We start from the raw sequence: 13259 nt of genomic DNA on the forward strand, positions 1-13259 counted from the left end.
ACAAAGGGAGGATCAAAATGACTACATGCGGGGTGCCTGAGACTCATGCAAGCCAAGATCTTGATCCTCTGAACACAGCCAGAAGGTTGGATTCAGAGTTCCATAGGCTGAATCCCTCCCACAGAATTGGACTTTCTCAGGTCTTGGCTCTCCTTCCTTCCTGCACCTCCAGAATTCAGCTCTGGAGTTTAGTGCAGAACTGCGTGTTGGTAGCCCAGAGCAATTGGCAAAAAAAAAAAAGGCCTTGTTTTCACTTCTGTTTATAAAAGTCTCTTCTGGATCCATGCTGCTTTTGTGAACAGAAGGACTATTTCAGATTTAACCCATAATTATTAATATAAATTAAAGCTGTAGCCCTACAAACACTCCCCTGGGAATCAGCCACATTGTACATAGTAGAATTTATCTCTGTGTAAATATTCCTAGAATTGTGGTGCATGTTATTTATAAAAACTGTTGTTTTTATACTGTTTTTTATGTTTTTGATGGTTTTTAAATTTTGTATACTTTTAATGTTTACCATTTTTAATTGTTGTAGACCGCCCAGAGAGCTTCGGCTGTAGGGCGGTATATAAATGTAATAAAATAAATAAATAAATTTAGAGAAAAGGGACATTTCACACTTCATAAGTGCTTGCAATGGGAATTAGCCAAAAACCTCCATGTAGTCTGTTTTATCAGATGCAAGAAAAGACTGGGCCCAGAAGCCTTGCAAGAGAGAGATTGGATTCTTTTTTTAAAAAATCTTTTAAAAGCAACATATTAGATATAATCAAGAACTTCTTGTACCTTCAACAACAACAAAAATGGTTTCTGTATCAACAGCTGGAAATTGTACAGAGGTACAGCAATATAGTCTAAATGTAAGCTTCAGAAAACACAAATGTTCTGGAGCCATGGGTTAAATGTTTAAACCTGAAGTCCTGTGCACACATACCCATGAGTAAAACCCATTGAATACAGTGGGTCTAACTTCTAAGTAAACATGCAGAGGATCTGAAAGTAAAGCTTAGATTTTCACTCAGCAACTAACTAGAAACATAAGTGCCATATATTTTGGTCAAGATTAAGCCCACAACATTTTTGGGGTTATATCCTATCAGTATAAAACTGGATTCGCCTTGCTGATGGTTGGATATAGTGTTGAATTAAACTTAACATTGGGAAAGAGAACATCTTATCTTGCAGTCCACGGTATTGCAGAAGGAGTACATTCAGCTCAACCAACAGCCTCGAACAAAATGTTTTGAAACTTTCACTACAGAACATATTTAAACAATTGCTAGAAAGCTATAATAGGATGTTAGAAACAGCTAGTCAGTTTCCAACCAATTGCTTTGAAATAGTCTGAGATGCTACAGAAAATAAAGATCATGTCAAACCAATGGTCTATCCAGGCTCCGGTACTATATGGATCCATAATCAGATTCCTCATTCTAAACCTGATGGTTCATAAGGGTCTTACCTCCACGCTTCTTCCGTTTCCATCAGTTGCTGAAACATTGCTTCAGCCATCTCTTTGCGTATTTGCACCTCCAAGAGTAGCTTGCCTTGTCTCTCTGCAATCAGCTTGTCCTTTAGGTTCTCAGTAGTTTTCAAGAGATCCTGCAGCAGCAGCATGGGCCAAATGAAGGACAATATGGAAATAAGGAATAGAAGCCAATGGTGGTACATGAACTCTCATTTGCTATTCATTATATCAGGGAGTAACCTCAGGCCTGAGGGCCAAACATGGCCTTCCTGGAGTTCTTCTGTTAGCAGTGCCACTTTCTCCAAACCATACACCGTTTGGGGATGTGCTGGTTACTACCTTTACATGGTAATACATGGTTTGGGTCCAGGTTACCTGTGGGATCGCCTTCTCCCATACAATCCGCCCCACACACTCAGGTCCTCTGGGAAGAATTTACTCCAGTCAACAAAAACAAGTCTGACAACCATTACCCAGAGGACCTTTACTTCTGCTGCTCCCAGATTGTGGAATGGCCTGTCGGGAGAGATTCGTCAATTTAACAGTCTTCTGGAATGTAAGAAAGCCATAAAGACTGATCCCTTCCAGCAGGCCTACGCAGTTGAATTTTAAGATGCCTTTTAATAATGTGCTGCTTTTAATAATGTATTAGTTTTACATGTTTTAATCAATTATATGTATTTATGGCGTTTGCATTTGTGTTGTACCCCGCCTCGATCCAGAGGGAGAGGCGGGTAACAAATAAATAAATTATTATTTCCTGGCTCTTGTGCAGTTTTTTCCCATTCTAAAGGGTTGAGATGCCTCTCAGAAGGCTTAGTTACTGGCAGTAATAGCACTAAGCTAAAATATGCTAGCACTTTTTTTGCCCCTTTTGCCTTTGGCTCCACCCACCACTGTAATGCAGCCCCCAAGAACTTCTCTGAAATGGATTTTGGCCGCTGGGCTGAAAGAGGTCCAGCACCCCAGCATTCAACCCAAATGCATGGGAAATGATTGTTCATCCACCACTGTTGATTAGAGTCTTACACTGGAGTTCCACCAAGTCTCTGTTATAGCACCTAACATCTACAGGAAACCTCTTATGAAACTGGGAAAACATTTAGGATTTCCAGAGAGCTTCAGCTATGGGGCGGTATATAAATGCAATAAATAAATAAATAAAATAAACTTCCTAGTCCAAACACAATGTATCATGTTTGTATTGTGTTTCTATTTAAAAATTACTCCAATAATCTGTGTAATGGGGTTGACCAATGATCTCTTATTGAAATAAATAGAAGAAATAAACATCATTTCAACAGGATGGATAACCTATAGTCTATAATTGCTTGTGTGGAAGTAAGTTCCACTGAGTTCAATGGGGCTTTCTGCCAGGTAGGACTGCATAGGGCTGCAGTTTATCAAAGCCTTCCACTCCTTAAACCAGCCCTGTAAAGACACTTGAGGTGGTGCCTGCCTAACAGCAGCTGAGGGCATGTAATATGTGCAGGGCCAGCTCCAGGTTTGAGGGGGCCTCAGCTTGGGTAGTGTGGCTTCTCCATGTTGGCAAGCAACCTCACCTCCTCTTATTTATTTCCAATGGATATGGAAGCTTGGAAGAAGAAAAGGAAGGATGGCAGCGCTCCTCAGAGGAGCACTGGGGCAGTCACCATTGTAATTGCCTGCAGCACCCTAGAGCAACCTAGCATCTGTCTGGGGCATTGTAATTACCAATGTCAGCAGTAGAGAGCCCTTGGCAACTGCGTAAGCATGCTGCCTGAGGTGCCTCTCCGTCTGTAACATTGGCACAAGTGTTTAGGATCAGGATGACAACAGGTCTCTCCCCACTGTAGGATCAGAACTACAGGTGCTTTCTTAAATTACAACTGTGCATACCTGTATTTCCCAAAAATCCATTCCATGACAAAAAACATTTTGCACCTGCAATGTAAGCAGTAGATGCCATGCTCCCTAGACGTCCTTGAGAAGCCCAGTGTGATAATTGAGAACTATGAAATTCCCCCTGACGTTCCTAACCTAACATTATTATTATTATTATTATTATTATTATTATTATTATTATTATTATTATTATTATTTACATTTATATAAGGCCCATAGCCGAAGCTCTCTGGGTGGTTTACAAAAGTTAAAAACAGTGAACATTAAAAACAAATATACAAAATGTAAAACCATAAAAAGCATAACATACAAACAAAAACAGACAATATCTGTTTATGTACTTTAACCCTCCTTGTGCACCCCTCTCTTCTGTTCAACTCATGCGTAAGTACTTCCTTCTGAGATCAACTGGGGTCTCCTTAGTTTCCTCAAGTCTAAAGAAAAGGACAGCCATGCTGTCCAAAATCAAACAACCACTCAAGCAACCCACATGAGGAGGACGCTGTAAGGGACACAGACTGGTGGGGCCTCCTCCCTCAGCAGGTGTAAGTGACTATGGATGTCATGTGCAATTCTTATCTAAGCTTCATGTCTATGGTCCCTGGGGTATGCATTCAAATATGAAAAGAGAATTGGTGCGAGCTGAAAGAGTTGAGAATGGGCAGCAATTCCAGCACAGCAATACTCTTCTGGCATATAGTCTACGAAGTTCAGAGGTTCTTATGCCTCTTGTCTATATGACTAAGGAAAGGTGCTTTGAAATCAGACACTTATCTGGGAGTAAGTCCCATTGAATAAAGTGGCACTTCCTCTGAATGAAAGAGAAAGGCTGTGTTGTAAGCAATCAAAAGAGGTTTAAATTACCTCATGACTCATAATGGTAATATCTATTTCTTCTTCAGAGCAGCAGGAAATATTGGTATCCTCTGGAACTTGCTCAGCAGAAATGTCATCAAAGTGCACTGTAGGCTTATCTTCTTTCCCAATATATTTGGGGGGGAAATAATCAAAGATTTTGTGATGAAATGTTTGAATAACCTGGGGTGGGGTAAAAGATTGTCACAGCAGTTTAAAATAAAATGGACAATAAGCAATTTCTCCAGACTTTTTTTGCTTTGAGCTATTTGCCCTGGAAAATGATAAAGACAACTTCATTAATTTTGGGGGCTCACTATTAAGAGGCCATTTTGTGATGCTGAAGATTTCATTCACTCGAGAAGTGAATTCTCTAAATTCTCTACATGCATTTATCACTGTATGCCTGTTTACAATGCACACACATGTTCACAATGCATACACACATGCAACCCAATCACACACATACTTTATTTATTTATTACATTTATATCCCACCTTTTTTCCTCTAAGAATCCCAAGGCAGCGTACATAATCCTCCTCTCCATTTTATCCTCACAACAACCCTGTGAAGTAGGTTCAGCTGAGAGGCAGTGACTGGCCCAAAGTCACCCAGTGAGCTTCCATTTATTTATTTATTTATTACATTTATATACCGCCCCACAGCCGAAGCTCTCTGGGCGGTTTACAACAATTAAAAATGGTAAACATTAAAAGTATACAAAATTTTAAAACCATCAAAAACATAAAAACAGTATAAAAACAACAGTATCCATTTAAACAACAACAAAACAACAACAAAAAACACAACCTCCATGGCTGAGTGGGGACTAGAAATCGGATCTCCCAAACCCCAAGCCAGCAATCTAGCCACTACACCACCCTAGAACTGTATGCTTTCTATGAGGCAAGCTTTTACTTAGGGAACCTGTGGCCCTCGAGATCTTGTTGGAGGGCCACATGCTGGATGGGTCTGGTGGAAACTGGCATCCAACAACATTGGAGGGCTACAAGTGCCCTAGCCCTGGTTTACATCGCAAGACTGACTTCCAACCATTTCAAGCCTGTTGAAATGCAGGTCTCCCCCCTCACACAAGGCAGAGGTGGAAAGCCAAAGAAGCAATGGACTTTTGAACTTAAAATGGGATGCCCCATCTCCCATGCCTGCTACTGGCCACTTATGGATGTGCGTGCATCCTTTAGACTGTGATGTCCGCCTCCTGCTCCTTCCACTCATTTTTCCATAGCAAAATAGACCCCTTTTAATTTGACTTTTTAAAAAACAACAACCGAATGTGCTGCGATCACCTGCTGTGTGCGGAAAACGCAACGCGATAAAAACAGCCTCTGAATGGGCCATGTGGCCTTCGTTTACTTCCTCTTTCCCCTCTGGGAAGAATGAGGAAGTGCAAAGATGCAAGAGTAAGGAAACACAATCCCCCCCCTTCCATGTGATGATGCTTTATATACAATTGGGGTAGAGCAACATTTAAAACAGAAGGTCTGAAACGGCCAAATAATTTTGAAACCTTAATATCAGGAATTTTCTTTTATACAATAACAGCTGTTGTTGCTATCAAAGATAGTTCAGTCACTTACTCCAGACAAAACAACCACTACCTTGTATAAAACAAAAAATGTTACTAGATATAAAATGGTAGTAGTTGCTTGCCTTCCAGAGGAAGATCTAGCAATGTTTTAAAAACTCATCCCCATTCAAAGGAGACATTTTATATCAAATTTCCTTTTAACTAATTAAGGCCAAAATGTCAATCTGTAATCTTGAGCTAGGATTTTCAAAACCCAAGATTCTGTCTCATAGAAAGCTAAGGACACTCATTCATACAGGTTACGCCATGGGAACAAAGGCTGTTAGGAGGAAACTGTTCCACTTTTATTCTAACCCAGTAGGATGTGAATTTAAACCAGTTTGGAAAATGTAGTAGCGAATTCACTTTAGCCAGTTCTTCATTATGCCAATGAAAGGGTTTATTTCAAGGGACACAGGGATATAAGGAATTCTTATACGTTCCAACAACACTGAATTACATTTTATTTTTTTACTTGAATTAATATGGTACCCTATGTGCACACACAACAAGTAAGTAACCCAGATCTCTCTATTAGGAATAATAAATAGGAATCCTTCCATCTGCATGGCAACTGAGCCAGGAAGTGTTGGCATATAAAGTCAGTCTCTCCCAAGGGGTTGCTGAGCATGAGAAAGAGAGCCGTGTAAAATTTACAGTGCTTCTGGTATGTTGTGAAGAACACAAAATCTTACTTACTTGCTTTGCTACAGCAGAAAATTTCATGACATGCAGCGTCTCTTCATATGTAGAGGCACATTGGTTAACGTTGACAATCATGCAAGCTTTGCCTTTACCGCAGAAGAATGGTTGAAATAAGCGGGTCAGTTTGCTCTCTCTGAAGGGAATATATGTTGGCCTTAATCTTAAGAGAAAAAGTTGTATGAACATTAAATCCAAGATGTGGATGCTTTGTACAAGCAAGCATGGATCCAGAGTTGTGCTTTTGCTATTGGTCCTTCATCCAAAAAAGATAAAGTACCTGGCATAATATAGCTGTTCTCAAATTCAGTTTAGGATGTAATCTTATGCATATTTAGAGCTCCATCACACCAGCAATTTATCGTACACTCGTCATGCCTGGCATGTGGTTTTGCAGCCCAGTACTCACATGTCATCGTCCATGTCCTGCACTTATTTTGCCTCTTCCCCTCCATGTTCTTTTTCTTTTTGGAGCAGGGAAAGTCTGTTTTTCCCCCCTCCATGAAAAATAAATGTGCTCCTCCCTCCCGTGTATTGCTGTCGTTGGATTCTATCCGGCCATCCCATTCTTTGTTGGGGGTGTGTGTGTCTAGGGGCGGTCTGGCTAGCAAAAGAGGAGGGCAGTGTGGTTCACTACTCAACTGTGAAGGGGGAGGGAGAGAGGTCCCATTTAACTCTATGTTCTTACTCCTGAGTAGGCATGACCAGGGGTACATTTTCACCTTAAAAGAAATGCAGGAAACCTCCAGGACAGGGGTGGTAGTGGTGGTTCACCCCCATGCCTCCCTAGAACTGCGAAGCTTCACAGTTAAAGACTTGGTTTTTTAAAAAAAATAATGGAGTGAGCTGCAGTGCATGTTCGCTCCTCCCCTGTAGTTTACTGAGTCAGTCCATCATACTTTCGGTCCTCCAACTCGGTTTATAAGAAAACTACGGAAAGGATTGTGTGTTCTTCCCCACCCCCTCTTCTTCTAAGTTTTACAGTGCAACAATACTTTGTTGAAATGAGGATAGGTAGACTACTCTGTGGACATGCAAGGGGTTGACTTCATTACACCATTTCAGCCTACCTGAATTGCATTCAATTGCATTTGCCAGAATGGGGTCTAATGGGTTTACTCAAACCTAAGCATGCATAGGATTTTAGAAAGATGTAAATGCAGCTGAAATCAATGGGATTTACTTTTCAGTAAGGGAACCAGCAGCTCTCTATTTTATGAACTGGAGATGCACAGCTTCGTATGATCAAGGTAAAGGAAAATAGAACTTTCACAATTGCAAACAGGTAGACTTTCACACTGGTGGACTATCAGGAAAAGGGTTTAAGGGGAGGAATTTTAAAAATCCTAAAACATCAAGGGACAAACTGATCCAATTCAAACATGGCACAGTTAAAGCCCTCCTTAAACGCTATCACTGTGCCAAGTTTGATCTCTTTTATCTTTAAAAATTATGCAGATCGTGCATAGGATTGCATCCTTTGTTAAAATAACTTCTCCTGTTTCTGCTTTCTAACCATAAAGCAGGAATGAAGAGATCCCAACCCAAACAGCTTATAGTCTCTTACAGAGAGAAAAAACCAGAAGGCGGGGGCAAAGGAGAGAGAGAGAACAAATGACTAAAAAAGCAACCAGGAAGTAACTGCTTCAATTACTGACAATAACCAGAAGTCAGCTTAACAACTGCAAAGCTAAAATTTCAAGAAAATTACGAAATAAAAATTCCAAGATCCTGAAGACTTAGGTAGGTAACAAAGCAATAGAATAAAATTCCACCATATTGGAAATTACTGAGATTTCTCCAGCCTTTGTGAATTCCGAAATCCAAAGACCAATCCAACATGTAGGTCTTATAATGCTTTTGAAAAATGCTCCTGTTTGAACTTTGGCAAGTCTCTAGCAGAGGAGAGTTCCATATGATGGGGCAGAGGTGGCTACTGAGAACTCATTTCTTTGTGCCCTTGCTATCCAAATCTGGCACAGCGACAGAATCAATAGGGGGTACACTGTAAATCTTAAAAGATTGTAATGGGATACATGGGAAGATGTGATCTCTATGACAATATTATGGATGCTAGGAAATCATATTTTGTTAGGCATAGGGCTTACTAATAGTACAGAATTATTGACTGATGTTTCAGTAATGGGCAGTTTCAGATAGGATACGTTCTTCTGATAACTGAGAATCATTTCCAGCATTTTGGAATGCAATATCCATCAGGATTTAAAAAGGCAGTACCCTGGAGTAGGAATGTTTGGATCTTATAATATCCATTCCAACTGCATTTCGTGGGTTGTCAGGTATCTTTCATTCTATCATCTGCTTATTGACGTAATCAGTTTTTTTCTAATTTCCTGAAATTGCGCAAATTTGCACTTGAGAAAATGTGCAAATCCCCCCCCTCCCCCCGGGTGCATTTTCACTCTTTCACTAATGGAAGAAATGTACATTTCCGGACAGTGGTGTTTTTTGTTTTTGTTTAGATACTTTTCTATAACTAAATCCATGTAAAATTCTGGAAAGGAAAAATCCAGTGTTCAAGACTGAAGAATTTGTATAACTCAGGAAAAGTTGACCCACTGCAGAATCCATAGGTCAGATTCATAGAATTCCAAACTCATTTGATTCCATTACATATTTGTCTGATATTCCTACCCTGGAGGGCACGGAGTAACAGTTTGGAGACAGATTTTCAGCATGAATAGAGAAACCAGGGGAAAGGTATAAATACAACATGTTTGAAGCTACAAGTGTAGCTGGAGGTAAAGCCTTCACACTTTGAAATATAGAGACACTGGGAATATAGGGGAACTGGGATGCAGGTTTAGTGGCTTTCCTACCTTTTGTAGGAATGTTTGTCTACACCATACTTGCTTATAAATATTTGTATATAAAACAAATTACAAAAGCGCCATCACTTTCTATTGCTCTTACCCAAGAAAATGAAACACTGTATCCACTACCCTTGGACTTCTTGCTGCTTGGTGAAAATGGGAAATGTGTGAATAATATTTTGGGCCTAAACATTTAAGTAGAACATGTTTCAAGATGCAGTTTTGTCACTTACTTTGGATTTTGATTCTGTTTCAGAGCTGCAATGCATTTTCCAAGAATAAGAAGAGAATTATTAATATTGCCTGCTTCTTTAAGTCTGTCTCCAAAGGTCTGTGCCTTATGGCATCGTTCTGACCCAGCCAGATCACACAGAGAGAGTCTGTCCAAATTAATACATATGGCTGATCATTATTTTACTCTTAGACACGTTGCTACAACTGAGATCCAATGTTTTTATAAACACATCTAAAATGCACCTGCAGTGTAGTTACTTTCAGTCTTTTGGAAAACAATGCAGTGATCAGCCCCCCAAAAATTATTGAGTTGGACCAAGACTTAGTCATGTGTAGAGTAAACCCATTAAAATGAGTGGGACTTAAAATAGTTATAACTAAACTAGGGGTGCTTCTAGACAAGGCATTTATCATATCTCCCTACCTCATTCATGGAGTTTTACAAAGTTCCAGACAACTTCATCTTCTACATTTAACACTCCTGTGTTTTTCTACCACTTTCCCCCCTTTTTTTATTTCCATTAAAAAAAACCAATTAAGGAAGGGGTGAACCAGAAAAGCTGCATAATGCCTTTGTGAATCTATATGGAGGTACCCTAGGGTTCATTAATTTCAATGGGGTAACTTCAAGTATAACTAATTCTGGATCCAATCCAGTATTTTTACATTCCATTTTTCTATCCAACTAGGACCATCAAGACACCAATCATTCAAAAATAAAACTAATAAACCATAAAGTAACAAAGCAGAATACATAAGAGAATATCTATGACTAGTAAAATCAAGTTATCCTTGGTTCCATGTGTCCATTGAAAAATGGAGATGTCGAACCAAGGGTAACTTGAAAATGAAGTTCAGAAGAGGCAAGGGAATCACTAGCAAAAGCTCGCTGTATCATGTGGCCATCTCTATATTTAGAAACAGGAAGCTGTCTTATACCAAGTCACACCCTTGGTTCATCTAGCTCAGTATTGTCTACACAGATTGGCTCTCCAAGGTTTCAGACAGGGGCCTTTCCCGGGATTGAACCTGTGACCTTCTGCATGCAAATCTTGTGTTCAATAATGCACTACAGCTGTTTCAGGGGACGTGATAAGTGGAACACTAGGATGGACCCTTATGAGCTAAGTGAGGCTGATATGGTTCCACTTAAATCCACTATTAACAGTAAGACAGATCCAGAAATACAGCACAGATGCATTGACCCGCTATTGTCTTGCAAGGGTATTCCAGTGTATACAACCTCACAAACATGAGGGCAGAAAAGTCTACATACAGCAAAATTAAATGTGGTAAAAAAATCAATCAATCAATGTGATACTTACTCTGTCTACTATCATCTCTCTTAGCACTAACACGGCTGTGAAAAATGTAAAGCGATGTTCTAATACGACAAGAAAGTTCAAGCTAATGCCAGTGGGAAAATATGCTTAACGTTTTACCACAATTTAAAATTAAGAGTACTAGCTTGCCCTCAGCTATTTTACTAGGACCCCACGACAAGGAAATATGCACCCTACTATGTGTTTAGCAGAAGTGAGAAGACACTTACTCAGATACTCCAAGAATATGTGGCACATCCTCATCACTCAATCTGAGCAATCGGATAGAAAATATACTGTGGCTGGAAGAAACAGACACATGCTTGATTTTTTTTTTTTTATTGTGCTCTCATTTAATTACTTTATATTATATTCTCTATGTTATGCATTGGGCATTCTGATGTGGTATTTGGCTGATGCCACTATTAAATAACCAATTAAATAATCAATTAAGATATATTTGACTTCAGGCTTCACAATATTCTTAATATGCTATTCTTCAGGGTGCACAGAAGTACAAAACACAAAAGAGCACATCAGAGAAGTCAGGCCACCGTCCCTAGGTGCCACTCAAATCAAAAGTGCTTAGGTCCCATTTTCTTACAATAGGATTAACATTCCCTGGATTTTACCCCTCCAAAAAATGAATCGTTGGCATTGCTTAACATAAATTAAAATGTGATATTATCCCTTAAAAAAAAAGTTAACTATAAAGAAGTTAAGAAAGCATTCCTATGCATGTTTACTCGGAAGAAAGTTCCATTTAATTCAATAAGACTTACTCCTTGGTAAGTGTACATAAGCGTATATAGCTGTACATAGAATTACCGCCCCATCCAATTAAGTGCAATCTTCTCTTATATTCCTTATTTTAAGGTGGGACTAAATGAAGACCATGCTACTGTACAACTTCAAGGCAGCATTTTTCTCTTCCTACTACTTTGCTTAATATCTTATTGTGAATTTTGGAATTTTAATTATTTAGCTGCCACTCAAGACGATAATCTTCTCAAGGTGGCTTGCAATATAAAACAGTAAAATTCAATATAAAATTATAAGAGACAGCTTAAAATTTAAGCAATTTAAAAATAAGCTCAATAAAATAAAATATGATTTAACATATGAACTTGTCTTAAAAGACAAGCCAGCTCCATCTCCACAGACAAGCCAGCTCCATCTCTCCTGGAAGGGAATTTCATAGAGTAGGGGCCACCACCACTGAGAACACCCTCTCTCTAGTGTCCATAGCTTCCAAAGACAATCTATGAACACACAGGCAGGTTCATACAGATGTAGGCGGTCCTTCAAATAATCTGGATCTAAACCATTTAGGACTTTAAGGGTTAACACCAGTACTTTGAATTGCTCTCAGAAACACACTAGCCACAAGTGGAGCTGGTAGAAGAATCAGTGTAACATGATCCAATAAGGAAGTGAACAGTCGCATTCCCTACCAGCTAAAGGACTACTGCACTGAGGGGCCTACATTGAATGCACAATTATCAGGATTGCAGCCTTAGCAACACCATTAGCCTCAAGGAAGAAGGACATTATCTATAATTAAAGGCAGCAAACCTTCTACTTGATTGCTGATTTATCCTAGTACATGCCAAGCTTCTGTTCTTATTTCCTATTTTAAGTATTTTACAAGCCTCTTGTAAGCTCATTACATTGATCCATTTTAAGTCTGGGGAAAGAAAATATTTTATAAAAGTTAATATTTGTAAACAACAGAATTCTATTAAGTCATACTGCAAATGGAACTACTGTAGCACACTTACTGCACAATCCCATATTTCAAAGTAGACAAGTAAGTCCCACTGAATTCAAAACAACCCAACTTCTCAACATTATGAACGAAAATTAACCTTACACACGGGTCAACTTCATATGCCTGGTGAAGCATCTCACTTGGGCCCTGTCTATACGAGCTTGCATTGGTGCCTTGAGACCCCATATCCCGTACTTGCGCTCCTGCTGGGTAGTCCCCACAGCAAGGAGTGCAAATGTGGGGTTTGAAACCCACCAGGAGGAGGAGGAGGGGCCACCGCTGCCCTTAGTGCCCCTTTCCTTCCCCTCCCATTGTTTCCTTTCCTCCTCCCCACTGCAGAAAAGAAAGCAGTCACAGGGGGGAGTCCACGCCTCACTCCAATTTTTTTTTTTTGGTATGTTTTTCTTTTAACCGCAGAGGTGGCCCAGTGGCCATTCACTTCACTGGGCTGCCCCTTCCCCCTGTCCCATCGTGCTAGTACCTCACTACAGTTCTTTTCATTTTTATTTTTATTTTTACATTTTTCTTTGGCTCCGATGCTCTGCTGGTCTATGGAGGCATGGAAGTGGTCCAGCAGCCAATCGGCTCTCTGGCCCA

At 39.7% G+C, this 13259-nt stretch overlaps 1 protein-coding gene across 1 annotated transcript in view; it reads right to left on the minus strand.

Annotated features, from left to right (window-relative positions):
- Nucleotides 1-13259, minus strand: part of LOC134401636 (kinesin-like protein KIF20A) — a 29659-nt gene that overhangs the window by 6425 nt on the left and 9975 nt on the right. Inside the window, exons 8-13 of the mRNA XM_063130754.1 lie at nt 12467-12578; nt 11122-11193; nt 9569-9715; nt 6499-6664; nt 4220-4393; nt 1466-1605 (exon numbers count right to left, since the gene is read on the minus strand). Coding sequence (XP_062986824.1) covers nt 1466-1605; nt 4220-4393; nt 6499-6664; nt 9569-9715; nt 11122-11193; nt 12467-12578 — 811 coding nt within the window. The remainder of the gene's footprint in view (nt 1-1465; nt 1606-4219; nt 4394-6498; nt 6665-9568; nt 9716-11121; nt 11194-12466; nt 12579-13259) is intronic.

This window comes from Elgaria multicarinata, chromosome 7 (assembly GCF_023053635.1).
Source record: "Elgaria multicarinata webbii isolate HBS135686 ecotype San Diego chromosome 7, rElgMul1.1.pri, whole genome shotgun sequence".
NCBI classification, from domain to species: domain Eukaryota; kingdom Metazoa; phylum Chordata; class Lepidosauria; order Squamata; family Anguidae; genus Elgaria; species Elgaria multicarinata.